Source organism: Nelumbo nucifera, chromosome 5 (genome assembly GCF_055504915.1).
Source record: "Nelumbo nucifera cultivar China Antique chromosome 5, China Antique-T2T, whole genome shotgun sequence".
Taxonomy (NCBI): Eukaryota; Viridiplantae; Streptophyta; class Magnoliopsida; order Proteales; family Nelumbonaceae; genus Nelumbo; species Nelumbo nucifera.
In genome coordinates this window covers 23346713-23362024 of record NC_142653.1, presented here as the reverse complement: position 1 = coordinate 23362024, position 15312 = coordinate 23346713, and the positions used below count along the sequence as shown (strand labels likewise).

The window sequence follows — 15312 nt, the reverse complement described above, 5'->3', positions numbered from 1 at the left end:
ATTACAGGTTACAAAAGAAAAGTCATCATCTCCAGAAAAAAAAATAATAAACACAATTCTACTATGTAAACAAATGATTACCCTGTTGAATTGAACTGAAATTCTTGACTCGAGGTCATCAAGCAAACAACGCACAAACCCTGCTGCATCAGCTTTCTGACCAGAGAGATAGCGCTCTGTAATCCCATGCATTGATATGCAGCGCAAAGGATCAATTTTGTATGCCCAATCCACCACAGCATAGAAGTCCTCCTAAAAATTCATAGAAACATATAACCTCTTAAAAATAAATATTTGGAACCACAATAGGAGTTCTCTCAGGTTTACAGTTTTGGTACAAAATCATCAATTAAAAGTTTGAAAGATAAAAAAAACCACATATCTTACTAGCTACTGAATATCATGGTAGCCTAGAAACATGGTGCCCAAGTGGCAACTAAGAGAGCTAGTTGGTAGCTACTGAATATCATGGTAGCCTAGAAACACAATCATACTGCAGATGGCCTAGCTAAATTTGGTGTGTATTTGTTCCTCCTTTGTAACTTGTAGGGGTTCCCCCCCTGCTTTGTATATCTCCTCTTGTCCCCCCCCCCCTTTTTTCTCAATAAATTCTGGTTAAATTTTCTCAAAAAAAAAAAAAGAATTATGAAATCTCCCTGGATCCACAAGGCTCTTATAGGACCAACTGAACAAGCAATCTCTAAAGGAAGTCCTGACTGAGAGATTAATGATCTTGGAATATTTATAGGGTCACTATTAGTCTGAAAACCATTGCTTATCACAATGGTGAAATATCAGGCTGACATGCAACCAAGAGAATGTTAGTTCAAGTATGAGAGTAGCCACTTTGAGCAAAAATGCCCAAGATTAGTTCCATATTCAGACAACCCCTCCTAAGACACCAAATAACTAGGACCAAGTGACCAACATTGGATAATGGCCATTTTATAGAAAGGAGAAAGAAGAAAACCATGTATATAAGTCTCCCTCAAGAATACATGGAGCTTTGGAATCCAACTAGTGATAACTGCTTTAAATTATATCTAATTCATGAGATATTCAGTACTTAGGTAGACAAGGCTTTCTAAACACATTATAATAAAATCAAAAAGACAAGTCTTGACTCAGAGAAGAAAAACAATGGACAATTCTCTGTCAAATCTTTTTACAATGCTTCAAGTGAATTGGGGGGGAAGAAGTACCTGTCAACAGGATCTGGTGAAAAATTATGCCATCCAATATTTTAAAGCGCAAAGGCGTGACGCGAGGCGTTCCACTACCTAGAGGCGTGAGCAATGATTTAAAAGGCATGCCTCAGGCACACCTAGGTCCTAGGCACATTCCTTTCAAAAGGCGCACGCCTGGTGCACCTAGGCGTGCGCCTGATGCGCCTTGCGCCTCAGCCTAGGCATACGCCTTTTGAAAATTTGCCGCTTTTTTGCCTTTTTTGAACATAGCAGCTGGGCCAGGGGCTCCGCCCCCGGACCCCTGTGCCACGCCCCTTGAGGCAAGCCTAAACAAGTCCATGTTAGGTCTTAAATTCTTAGTTTTCACACAAAAAATAATGATTTTATAGTTTTACTTGCTTTTTAAGAAGACATTTTATTAGGATGAATGAATGAACAACATTATCAAATTGGGGGTTCTTGAAGCTTCGGTGAGCGAGCAAAGCGAGCAAATGTAATATGTTTTACATTACATTAGCTACGTGAAGTAATGCAATTGAGCGAAAAAAGAGATTATAGGTTTTAAATTCTTGAAAATGTTTAATATGTTTCATTTTATTTTTAAATTCTCATTTGAATATGCTTTACATAATTACATCTTATGTTTATGTATTTCAATTTTAGATAATAGGTTTTTTAAAACATTATTTTAAAATTTAAGTTTAGATTTTTTATTATTATTATGCTTAGTATTTATTTTTTGAATTTTTTGGCATTTTTCTGAATTTTCTGACATTTTTTTTTATAATTTTGCGCCTTGCTTCGAAAAGGCGTGTGCCTCACCTTGCACCTTGCACCTAAGGCGCAAATTGACTCCTGCGCCTCTTTTGCACTGTAAGTTTTCAAGACTGCTATTCAGTCTTGACCACTAAGAGATTTCAGGTTCGATGAGAGGAGAAAGTGAAGAAGTAGAAGAAAGAGTGGTGAAAGAGCAGTAGAACACAGATTTTGAGGAGAAGAACAGAATGTCAATATTCTGCCGCCGCCACTTTAAGTTAATATATATAGGTTATGCTAGTTACATGAAAGGACATATCTGCCCTTGGTGTTTACATCATAACTGCTAACAAATAACAAATAATATAAAACTGAAACTAGAAATAACAGAATAGCAAAATAACCACAGTTGTGACTAAATACATTCTACCCTACGGACAGAGTGGGACCACAGCTGTGGGGCTCACATCAATGTTCTCTACATGCACCTTGCGCATTTAAAACATTGGGCGTGAGGCATAGTTCAGAATGTAAGAGGCGTAAGCCTCCCGAACACAAGGAGGCGTAAGCCTCCTTAAGAGGAGGAGGATGAGGAGGAAGGGGAAGAAGAATAGGAGGAAGGAGGATCTCATTTTTTCCTTATTTTTAATAAAAATCTTTTATATTAAAAAGAATGAAGATGAATAATACTAGTTGAAAGGGGGATCTTGTTGAATCCCACTTTCTTTCCCCTCATCTATTCTTTCCTTCCCTTTCCTTTTATTTTCTTTCATTTTCTCTTTTTTTTGTTCTTTCTTTCTTTCTTTTTCTTTCCCTTCCATTTCCTTTTTCTTCTTTTTTTTCGTCATTTTATAGGAGGTGTGCATGAGGCATACACCTCAATTATGCCTCATGAAAAAAGTGTACGAGTACGCCTCAAGTGTCAGCGCCTCTGGTCTGCACCTCAGGGCGTTTTGGGGGCACCTCGCCATATGTCCCACGCCTTTTAAAACACTAATGCCATCTAGGGTTGCTTTTTGAATAGAATCCTAACGAAGGCAAACTTGTTGAGAAAGGGGATGACCTTAGAAGAGACGAGGTGTGTCTTATGTTAGGATTCTTAGGAATCAACAGATAACATACTCCACTAAACTTTTCCCTATTTAATCAGGGATGACCTTAGAAGAGACAAGGTGTGTCTTATGTTAAGATTCTTAGGAATCAATGGATAACTTACTCCACTGAACTTTTCCCTCTTTAATCAGGAATAGAATTTTGCCAGATTTGGGGTGAGAAGTTGCTGTCCAAATTCAGTAGAGGCTTTTCTAAAAGGGTAGCATTTAATGGGATTGACTCTGAGAGGTAAAGTTGTTTGGAGTGTAGTCCTAGCAACGATTTTCTGGGTGATTTGGCAAGAAAGGAATGGAAGAATTTTCCATGATTGGCATAATTCATTTGATACGGTTTTTCAAAGATTAGTAGGAAAGATAGTCTTGTGGTTGAGTGTTCATAGAGAATTTAAAGGAAGAAGTTCTAGTACTTTACTACTTTTTTGAGCTTGAAAGTCCTTTTGTAAAAAGTCAAGGGCTAGTGGCTTTGTAAACAGTCGAGGGATAGGGGCCCTGTTTATATTCTGGTTATACATGGTTTTGGTAGTAATAAAATAGTTTTTACCTTGCCTTTCCGAAAAAACTCAAAAGTGCATATTCTTTTTACGAATAATCAAAAAATTTATTAATGTATAAGTGTGTGCAAGATTATGTACAAAAAGTACAGAAGCCAAAGACTGTATAGTACACTGCCTTCTACACCCAAAGACAGAGCTTCCCCTATCCATATTGTCCACAGTCAAAGCAGAATAAACACAGCACTCAATCGTCCATTAGTTGTACTTCTGTGTTCTATGAAATCAATCTTTCTGACCTTCAACAGAAGTTGTTGCTATAGCTTTCAGCTAGAGATGATCATCCAATTATGCAAAATTTTTCCTACAAGCCCTTTGTGCTTCTCAATGAAGTAAACACAATTTGATGGTTCCAAATATGCACAGAACCAGTTTCCAGTCTGTCCTTGTGAAGCTTAAGAATGTGCCAAATTTAGCAACTGAAATAAGTTCATGAATAGAGATCATCAATTTATTTGGAAAAGATTACTTGGATTCCATCAAGCAAATCTTGAAGAGATTCATTTAATGATCCCAGCTCCAAAGAACTTTTACCTGCAGAGTTAAATTTATGTTAATTCACTTTCCAAAATTTAGAGACATATATCAAAATATTTAAAAACATTAAGATTACCCTCTTTTCTATCATTTTCATCAATGTCCATAATGCCCAAATCATCATCATTTGTATCTTCATTCAACCCATTTTTGTCCCCGCTAGCAGGACCTCCAGGTGGAACAAGAGCAGGAACCTCAAAGCACATGAAATGTGCAAAAAAGGAACTCTAAAATTCGAGTAACAGAAGCATTTCAGTATGCCATACAATAAGAGTATATTTATAAGAAATCGACCAAAGAAAATACAATGAATAAATAGAAAAAAGTATTTCCACAGCATAAAGTAGAGAAATAGGGCTTGTTTTCTGAAAACCCGTATTGGTATTAAGGTAAGGTAGCTAGTTTCTGATCTACCAAGCTAGGGGGTGTTGAGGCATATCTTTCGTTACACATTGCTACAAGCAATAAAGTTCAAGTTATTGATCAAAAAAATAGAGAAATTGGGTTATAACCTCATCAACAAGGAGGGGGATGAAAATAGTAAGCATCTTTGCATATGCATCAGATACATTGGAAGTGTCTGCATTATTCACAGTTTGACTGGAACCAGAGGAAGCTTCAAGCCAGACAGTGGGATTTCTTGATGCTTTTGTGCCAGCACGAAGCTCATTAGCAAATTCACGGGCCTGCAAATGATTAAAAAAATTCAAACTTTTTAATAAGATTTACTTTATTCCCCAAAACACAAGATGCATCAATACTAGGTTCCCTTCATTCAAGACAATTATATCAATAGAAGAGTTGTAGTAAAGAATGAGTTTATGCACTCTGTCTCTTTGCTACTTCACACTACAGACATGGTGGAAACCATGAAAAGAAACAGTTCAAAACAAAACCAAGCATGGGTTTCCACCTTGTCTAAATGTCAGGGTATTGAAGAGTTGAATAAACATTTTGTTTACTAGCATTCCTCATAATCTAGCAATGGAACATATCTCTTTGTTGCTAGCAATGAAAAAGAAAACCCAAACAACTAGACATACCAAGTTCCATTCAAGGCAAACAGAAGGCATCACAAATCAACCATGACAAGAGTCACACACATGCAACCACAACAAATTTGACATGTTTTCAGAGTTTTTTCTGGTAAAACATGCTTCCAAAGTTGATAATACATTTAGACATATATCTATTCAGTTTTTCTTTTCTGATCATAATATGTTAGGGTGTAACTGAGGAGCTTTTATTGTTGGTTCTTATTCTTCTTTTTTCTAGGATTTGATCCATGGGCCCGTCTGTACAGCCTCCCACCGTACAGGGAGACCTTCAGTCTTGTGATCTCTTTCTTCCTCTCATTTATGATACATTACCATTTCCAAAAGAATAAAAAAGAAAGTAGATATAAGATAATTAGCAAATGTATATTGTGTCCTGACCTCTCGACGAAGCAGCAAGTTAAGAGAACTACAATAAGCTTTCCGCAATGGACCCAAACAATTCTTGTCGAGACTCTGGAATTAGTGCAGGAAGAAATGGTTGAGAAAGAAAGAATGAAAGGTAATAGAACAATTAGTACTGGTTCAATTTCAGATTGATTTGAAACCTTTAAGTGTTGCAGAAGGCGTGCATATGTCCTGCATTTGTACCGCAGGTCTGCATGATCAGGCCTCTTTAATTGTCCTCGCTGTGCATATCATTAAGATTTAAGACAAGAAAAGTTAAGTACATCAATCAGAATAAGTTTGATGCTAATCACAAATAGTATAGCATGTAGTTGAGATACCTGAGAAAAGTAACTTTTATCACTTATCATAAAATCCACCAGGCTAGAAAAGTAGTTCCTCAAGAATTCAGATGCTCTCCGAACAAAAGTAGTTTTTAATTTTTCAAGCTCTATACGCTTCTCTTTAACCTGTGTAAATTTCACTTACATATTAAACGGAAAAGATTATCTTGAGAAGCTTGTGCCAATTTTCTGAGATTTTTCTAGAAATTCTTTGAAATTCAACCAAAGGTCCTACAAAAAAACTTTCTGAGATTTTTCAACATCAGGAGAATATCCACCAATTCATGAATAGAAACTGAACATCAAGACGCAAAACAATTCCTGATTTAAAAAGGGAGAGAATATAAGCACATAAAATATCTTTGACCTGTTACTGATTAAATAAACAAGATCATTCATGTCCATAAATGAACCCAAGACCATAATCAGCAACCTAAGTTGTCAAGAAATCTTTAAGAACTAAGAAAGGCTCTGCCAAATGTAATAAAACAATTCCCAATTTAAAAGTGGGAGAAAACAAACAAAAACATATGATCGCATATTTATGTGCATCAAGGAACCTTTCAAGGAAGATTGAGATGGATCATCAAGAAAACTTCCTTGAGAAGGCCTTGGGTTAGTTCCAAAACTTGTGGGTGTTAGTGTATAGAAAATTGTCTTTATGCTCAGGGTATATCTTTTTTTGTGCACAGGATACCAATAATATTTTTCATTCATTACAAAAACGGATAAGTAAATCAAAACAAGAAAAGAAGGCAGAGAACATACAGCTCGCATGTCTGCATAGCAAGGATCCAAATTTGGAACTTCCAGACCACGTAAAGCACTCGTTAACCATTCGCATGCTTCAATATTCTGAAGCATGCGTGATTCATCAAATGAACCACTTGTTAGAGAGGCTGCATACTGAAATCAAGAGAATGGAGTTAGAGAATCTGCAAAACCAAATTCAAGCCAGTTATTAATACTTCAAATGCAAGTGATACACCACCATATACCTCAGAGGGAACACGCAGCCTTTCAACAAGCTTATCAAGCTCCTCTACAAGGGCCTTGTTATTCACAGAATGCATCTCTAACTTATTATTACGATTTTCTATCTGAATATCAGAACCAAAGAAATCCAGGTAAGATTTAAATCTAAGAAAAAGCACAGTATATGGGTAAAAGGTATGCAATATTCATTCTAATTATGTAAACCAAAGAGTGAAAGTACTAATTGAAATTGTAACAATGGTGGGCCAGATGGGTCATAGAAGGCAGCATTTTTTTTATTTCTTATTTTAGGTTAATGGGCCTCACACATATGGGCCTGTTAACAATTGTATTTCTTTTCCTCAGCAGCCGCCCTCTTAAGGCATTCTTGCAATTACTTCAAGTTGACTAGAATTAATAAAAGTTAATTAGGAGAGGGAATGAGATTAGATCGAACTGCTCATCTCCTTCCCCCTTTCTTCCATTCTTCTTCTCCTCTCTCTTATTCGGATTTCTCCTTTTTATTTCTCCCTTCTTTTTCTTTGATTATTTCCCTTTCCTGTTGCTGGTTTTCTACTGAAATGAAGCATGAAAACCATATGAAACTGTGTGATTATCTGGATTCTGGAATGGACACTTAATGAAGAGGCTTTCAACAGATTCAATGACAATTCAGATAAATCAATTGATAAGAACATTAAGCTTACATTAGTAAGAGAACAGGCAATAGGAAAACCGGAAAAGAGAAGATAAGAAATTGGTTTTCCATTTAAGGGGAAAACAGGGCAAAGTAAACAAGTTGTGGCAAGTTTATCCCCATCCTATAAGTACAAACTGGAACGCATGGTTTCTCTTTCACTAAACAAAGAAAAAAAAGTCCTTACAGATAAATCATAAAAGCAGTAAATGATTATCATTAAAATATTAAAAGTACATCTTCGCATATGAAAAATGTAAAAAGAATCTTAAAATATAGCAGCAGAAACATGTATATTTCTTCCCAAATGGCACAATGATATTCCAACCTTATAGATCATGCACCAGTTCCTACTTTTTTTTCCAGAAAACTACTTGACATTCAAATTTTAAGCATAAAAGATGGCCATACCGATTCAATGTCCTCTCTCATGTGTCTGAGTTTTACATTAAAAATTCCTAGCCACTCGTCCATATCATCTACACAAATCATTGCTGATTCTAAACCTTGCAAAACCTGCACTTGAATGTAATACCAGTTAAATATCCAAACTACAGAAATCACCTGAAGGACTTGAACATAAAAAATAAATAAATAAATGCAGAGAGATTGAGCCAAATAGGCCTTAGTTTCTTATTTATTTCAGTAGCTTTGTTTCTGCTGTTATATCTGCTATAGTGGGCCTGCTTTATGCACCTTAATACTTATTTTCTTTTATGTTTTAAGTCTGCTGCCCAACTAAGGACACTCTTGTAATTTCACATAATTTTGTTTCAGCACATATTAAATAAAATAAGATAGACAGAGAGAGGGGATTGAACTATTCTCTTCCTCTTCTCTTCTCTTCTCTTCTTCCTAAAGCTTCTACTGAACTTCTTCTCCTTTCTTTCTTCCTTTATCTATTTTCAGATTTATTGCAGGTGTATTTTGCTACTATAAAAAACATGAGATTTTTTACCATCTCCCACTTTGGAAAGAATTTTAGACATTTAGTGCAGTGATCAAATGAACCAGAACCAGGATTACAGGTCAGACCAGCACTAGTAAAATGCAATGTTTTCTGTTTTATTGGAGACAACAAACAAGAACTTTATTAATAATCAAAAGGGAAAAGAGAAAATGCATATATATGGCAAGCCTCCCTAGTCGAAGAGTCAATCCCCACAGCTAATTCAGCCAAGAAATCCACAATTGTATAAACTCAACCCTTGTTCCTCGTCTCAAGAAAAGTTAGCCCAGCTGGGTAGAAGCAGAACTCCAGAAAAGCTATCTGTGATGTACTAAGCCAAACTGTCAACTAGGGAGTTAGCCGATCTGTGGTGGATCCATCAGAACAACATGTTCCCTCTAGCAAACACAGATCTCCCCTCCCTGATAAAATATTGTAACAATCAAGGGCCCTCATTCACCTGAGAATCTTCTTCCACCCAACTCATGAATAACCTAGGAAGAACATCAGCTGTAAATATTGAAGAAAGAGAGGATATCAGATCTAATAGAATTCCCAATGCCAATGGGACCTAAATAAATTAATAGGATTGTCAATAGTTAAGTCCAATTGCCAACGTGATGGTGATGAGGTCATAAACAAAAAAGAATTGTTCTTAAGAAATAATGCTACTAGAGTAACTCTTACTGCTGATAAAAAGAACAAAAAAATAAAAAAGAATCATATCATAGGCCACATAACAAGTGGTGAAGAACAACAGGGTGGGGAGTGCAAGTTTAAGGCTCTACAAGGGTAAGGCTGAAAATGTTGGTCATGGATCAAGGTACCAAGACCAGATTTGGGAGAATACAGGTGCCACTGAAATTTCCTAAACAGATTGGAGTACAAATCCCAAACAGTTTATATGAAATTTTAAGGCAAGTGGTTACAAGAAGGTTTTCAGCAAGTCCCAAAGAAAGAAATTGGAGAGAAGGGGTCACATGGTACACCTGCAAAATGCATCATTGGAGAAAAAGAAGCAACTAATTAACCAGTCAAACCTTGGTCAATTTGGCTGAAAATTGGTGGCATTAAAGTACTCTTATAGTACTAAAATACTGTATATTTTCAGCTCAATCCAAAGTAGAAGTTCAGGACTGTTATCAGTCTTGAACCCTAAGGGATTTCAGGTTCGAAAATAAGAAGAAAGGTAAGAGAAAAGAGGAGGAAGAGGGAGGAGAAGCAGTAGAACACAAGAGTTGAAAAGGAGGAGCAGAAGCTTAATGTTCTGCCGCCGCCACTTTAATTAATATTTATAGGTTATGCTCATTACATGGAAAGGACAGATCTGCCCTTAGTCTTTACATAACAAATAGAGCAAAAATAAGACTGAATTAAATAACAACTGAAACAACTAAATGACCAATAGTTAACCCTAGGAAGACTAGAACACCTTCTACCCTACGAACACAGTGGGACCGTAGCTGTGGGGCCCACATCAGTGTTCTCTACACTCCCCCTCAAGTTGGGAATAAATGTTTATCATTCCCAACTTGGATAGTGATATATTAATAGCCGCTTGATTATCACAATACAGCATCAGGGGCTTCTCATACTCAATACCCAACTCCTCAAGTAGTGATCTCAGCCAAAGAATTTCAGCCACTCTGTTAGCCATTGACCTGTACTCAGCTTCAGCACTAGATTGGGAGACAACACTCTGTTTCTTACTCCTCCAAGAGACCAGGTTACCTCCCACAAGAGCACAATATCCAGAGGTAGACCTTCTGTCATCAACACTCCCAGCCCAATCGACATCCGTATAGACTTCCACCTTCATGTGGTCATTGTTCTTGAACAGTATACCTCTACCCGGGCATCTCTTCAAGTATGCTAGTATTCATTCTGCTGCTAGAAGGTGCGTGGTTCTAGGAGAATGCATGTACTGACTGACAACACTAACTGCATAACTGATATCTGGCCGAGTGAGGCATAGATATAGGAGCTTCCCCACTAACCGCTGGAACATAACTTTGTCTTCAAGCAGCTCCCCACTCTCTACACTAATCCTGTGGTTCTGTTCAATGGGTGTATCTGCAGGTTTGACACCCAGCTTTCCAGTTTCAGCCAACAGATCTAGAACATATTTCCTCTGAGAGACAAAGATCCCCTGTTTAGATCTAGCAACCTCAATACCCAAAAAATACCGTAGTGTACCCAAATCTTTCACCTCAAACTCATGATGAAGGAGCTGTTTGAGGGACTCAATCTCATGGTTGTCATTTCCTGTCACTACAATATCATCAACATATACTGCAAGTAGTGTCAGTGATGACTCCACCCTCTTGATGAACAGTGTATGATCTGACTGGGCCTGTACATAACCGAACTTCCCAAGGGCTAGTCTGAATCTGTCGAACCAAGCTCTAGGTGACTGCCTCAAACCATACAATGCCTTATTGAGCCGGCAGACCTTCTTACCTGCCTCTGTATCATAGAATCCAGGAGGCAACTGCATGTAAAACTCTTCCTGCAAGTCCCCATTCAGGAAGGCATTTTTAACATCCATTTGGTACAAAGGCAGTAGAAGATCAAGACTATAATCAGTCTTGAATCCTAATAGGTTTTAGGTTTGCAAAACAGAAGAAAAGTGAGAGAAAGGTGAGAGAATAGAAGAGAAAAATGAGAACACAAGTGGTTGAAAGGATGGACAGATTCTGACTGATTTGTCGCCGCCACTTTCTTATTATTTATAGGTTATGTTTAGTACATAATGGAAAGGACACATTTGCCCTTAGTACTTACATAATAAATAAAGTAAATAAAAGCTGAAATAAATAACAACTAAATTAACAAACTGAATCAAACTGACACTACTATAACTGGAACAAATAACTACACATGCTGTCCTACGAACACAGTGGGGACCACTGCAGTGGGGCCCACATCAGTGTTCTCTACACTCCCCCTCAAGTTGGGAGTAGATATCTATCATTCCCAACTTGGATAGGTCTGTCTCTAACTTCTTCCTTGGTACAGCCTTGGTGAGGATATCCACAAGCTACATATTAGATGTGATGTACGGAAGACACACTTCTTGTGATGTGACCCTTTCTCACACAAAATGTCGATCAACTTCGATATGTTTAGTTCTGTCATGCTGCACTGGGTTGTGGGCTATATTAATAGCTGCCTGATTATCACAATACAGCATTAAGGGCTTTTCATAGTCAATACCCAACTCTTCAAGTAGTGACCTCAGCCACAAGATTTCAGCCACTCCATTAGCCATTGACCTGTATTCCGCTTCAGCACTGGAGCGGGAAACAACACTCTACTTCTTACTCCTCCAAGAGACAAGGTTACCTCCCACAAAGGCACAATATCCAGAGGTAGACCTTCTGTCATCAACACTCCCAGCCCAATCGGCATCTGTATAGACTTCCACCCTCATGTAATTATTGTTCTTGAGCAGTATACCTCTACCCGGGCATCTCTTCAAGTATGCTAATATTCTCTCTGCCGCAAGAAGATGAGAAGTTCTAGGGGAGTGCATGTACTGGCTAACAACACTAACTGCATAGCTGATATCCGGCCGAGTGAGGCAGAGATATAGGAGTTTTCCAACCAACCGTTGGAACATAACTTTGTCTTCAAGAGGCTCCTCGCCCTCTGCACTAATCTTGTGATTTTGTTCGATGGGTGTATCAATCGGCTTAACACCCAATTTTCCAGTTTTCGCCAACAGATCTAGAACATATTTTCTCTGAGAGATAAAAATCCCCTGCTTGGATCTAGCAACCTCAATACCCAAAAAGTACAGTAGTGCACCAAGACTCCACCCTGCTTGGATCTAGCAACCTCAATACCCAAAAAGTACCATAGTGCACCAAGACTCCACCCTGCTTGGATCTAGCAACATATTTTCTCTTGATGAAGGAGCTGTTTGAGGGACTCAATCTCATGACTGTCATTTCCTGTCACCACAATATCATCAACATATACTGCAAGTAGTGTCAGAGAGGACTCTACCCTCTTGATGAATAGTGTATGATCTGACTGGGCCTGTACATAACCAAACTTTCCAAGGGATAATCTGAACCTATCAAACCAGGCTCTAGGTGACTGCTTCAAACCATACAATGCCTTGTTCAGTCGGCAAACCTTCTTACCTGTCTCTGTATCACAGAATCCTGGAGGCAACTGCATGTAAACCTCTTCCTGTAAGTCTCCATTCAGAAAGGCATTTTTAACATCCATCTGAAACAGGGGCCAAGAATGATTTGCTGCAAGGGATAACAGAACTCGGATGGTGGTCATCTTGGCTACTGGGGCAAAGGTCTCCAAGTAGTCTATACCATAAGTCTGAGTGAACCCCTTTGCAACCAGCCGGGCTTTGTACCTTTCAATAGAGCCATCAGCATTATGCTTCACAGTGAACACCCATCTGCATCCCACCGGTTTCTTTCCTTTTGGTGGGTCAACCAGTGCCCAAGTATTATTCTTCAACAGGGCATCCATTTCGACTTGCATTGCATCTTTCCATTTTGGAACTGATAAGGCTTCTTGCACTGTTCTTGGAATAGGGACATCGGCAATGGAAGTGAGATAGGACCGGTAAGATGGAGATAAACGAACATAGGATAAGAACTGTGATGCTGTGAGTTGTACAAGTGGTGCAATGTCGTTTCCCTTTGCGAATGGCAATAGGGAGATCAAGGTCATCCACAAGAGGGGAAGTGGCAACAGTGAGAGGTATCTCAGTAGGCTCTGGATCTGGAGCCGCGGAAGGAACTAGAGCTGGCCGGGATTGCCGATGACTAGGATCAACCTACCTGCATCGCCTGTGATAGACTCTCAACTCCGGCTCCCTCTGACCACCCTCACCACTACAGCCTTCATTATCCAGTGGAATAGGTAAAGGAACAGCCCCACTTCTACCAGCCCCACTTCCACTCTCACTGCTCTACCCCTGAGGAAAAAAACTCAAAACAGCCCCACTCTCACTGCTCTCCCCCTAAGGAGAAACCCTAGGATAATAGGGTGTCTCCTCAAAGAAGGTGACATCCATGGAGACAAACCGTTTCCCTAAAACCGGATCATAGCAACAATAACCCTTTTGAGTTTGTGCATAACCAAGGAAAATGCATTTAGAGGCCTTAGGTTCAAACTTGGAATGATGAGGCCCGAGAAGCTGAACGAAACAGGTACAACCAAAGGTTTTAAGGGGAACAATGAACAACTCCTCGTCTGGGTATAGAAGGGAAAAGGGGGTTCTCATATCAAGAACCCGGGAAGGAACTCGATTAATGAGATAAACTGCCGTGAGGATAGCATCACCCCAGAAGCGAATAGGTACATTGGAGGTAAACATAATGCTTCTAGCCACCTCCAAGATATAAATATTCTTCCTTTCGGCAACATCGTTCTGCTGTGGTGTATAAGGGCAAGTGCTCTGGTGAATAACTCCATGGCTAAGAAGGTAGGAGATCAATGACTGAGCAAAGTATTCCTTTGCATTATCAGATCTAAGGACTTTGATTTTGGTCCCAAACTGAGTGAGAACCATCTGATGGAAGTTTTGGGTCAAAGCAGGAACCTCATCCCGAGAACGCATAAGATAGACCCAAGAAAAACGTGTATGGTCATCAACAAACAGTAGAAAATATATGTACCCACCCATAGAAGAGATATGATATGGCCCCCAAACATCAGTATGCACAATATCAAAAGAGGAATTACTCCTTTTATTACTTAAAGAATAAGAGGTTCTACAATGTTTGGCAAACTCACAACTCTCACACCTCAACTTTGATAACTCAACAGACTCAAATAAAGCAGGAAACAGACTCTTCAAAGACTTAAAAGACAAATGACCTAATCGGTTATGCCAAAGCATAATCGAACTCACAGACTGGGAAACAAAAGACTTCTTATCCACTAACTCCTCCCGACGAGAACTCTCTCCAAGCAGATAGATCCCGTTCGTCTCACAGCCAGTCCCAATCACCTTCCTCGTCTCCAAATCCGGAAAAACACATCGGTCAGGGAAAAAAGGTTACTGAACAGTTCATGTGTTTAGTAATACTACTAACTGAAAGCAAGTTAGTATCAAGCTTAGGAACATGCAAGACAGAAGATAAAGAGATAGTATCCGATAGCTTGATGTCCCCCTTGCCCGAAATGGGAACATGGGAGCCATCAACAATGGATACTCTATCTCGGCCAGAGGGCAGGTGATAAGAAGTGAACAAAGATGGCAAGCTAGTCATATGGTCAGATGCACCTGAATCTATTACCCAGCAGTGGTTAGTATTACCTAGAGCTGAAGCATGGTAAGCTGAGGCTCGAGTACCTGAATGTGCAAATGCAAATGTGGCAGGAGCTGATGGTGACTGAGATAGCTGAGATGAACTCCCAACTTCCTTTTCCAACTGTATGAGGGCAGCCCGAACAGCAGCTAAAGTCTCTAGGGATGTGCCTGATGAGGATGTTGAATCAGTGTTCACGGCCACATGAGCATTACCCTTCTTATTTCTTAGCTTTGCTGGACCAAGTGAGGATGTAGCTTCCAACAAGTATCTTTTGTGTGCTTGGGTTTCTTGCAATGTTCATATACCAGATCCCGTTTATCTTCCTTCTTCCGGTCCCTTTCTGAGTCACCCCCTGGCTTAGGTTTAATAGCTGTCAAGGCTGGGAAAGAGGGCTGAGGTTGCATCATGACTTTCCTCCTGGTCTCTTCACTATACACCAGGGAGTATGCTTGAGAAAGGGTCACACTAT

At 39.1% G+C, this 15312-nt stretch overlaps 1 protein-coding gene across 1 annotated transcript in view; it reads right to left on the bottom strand.

The window, feature by feature from the left end:
- The window catches only part of LOC104595812 (exocyst complex component SEC3A), a 97119-nt gene that overhangs the window by 31121 nt on the left and 50686 nt on the right, over positions 1–15312 (bottom strand). The window contains exons 8-17 of the mRNA XM_010256716.3: positions 8013–8117; positions 6928–7029; positions 6698–6835; positions 5927–6055; positions 5747–5827; positions 5580–5654; positions 4656–4829; positions 4220–4370; positions 4076–4140; positions 82–252 (exon numbers count right to left, since the gene is read on the bottom strand). Of these exons, the coding sequence (XP_010255018.1) occupies positions 82–252; positions 4076–4140; positions 4220–4370; positions 4656–4829; positions 5580–5654; positions 5747–5827; positions 5927–6055; positions 6698–6835; positions 6928–7029; positions 8013–8117 (1191 nt within the window). The remainder of the gene's footprint in view (positions 1–81; positions 253–4075; positions 4141–4219; positions 4371–4655; positions 4830–5579; positions 5655–5746; positions 5828–5926; positions 6056–6697; positions 6836–6927; positions 7030–8012; positions 8118–15312) is intronic.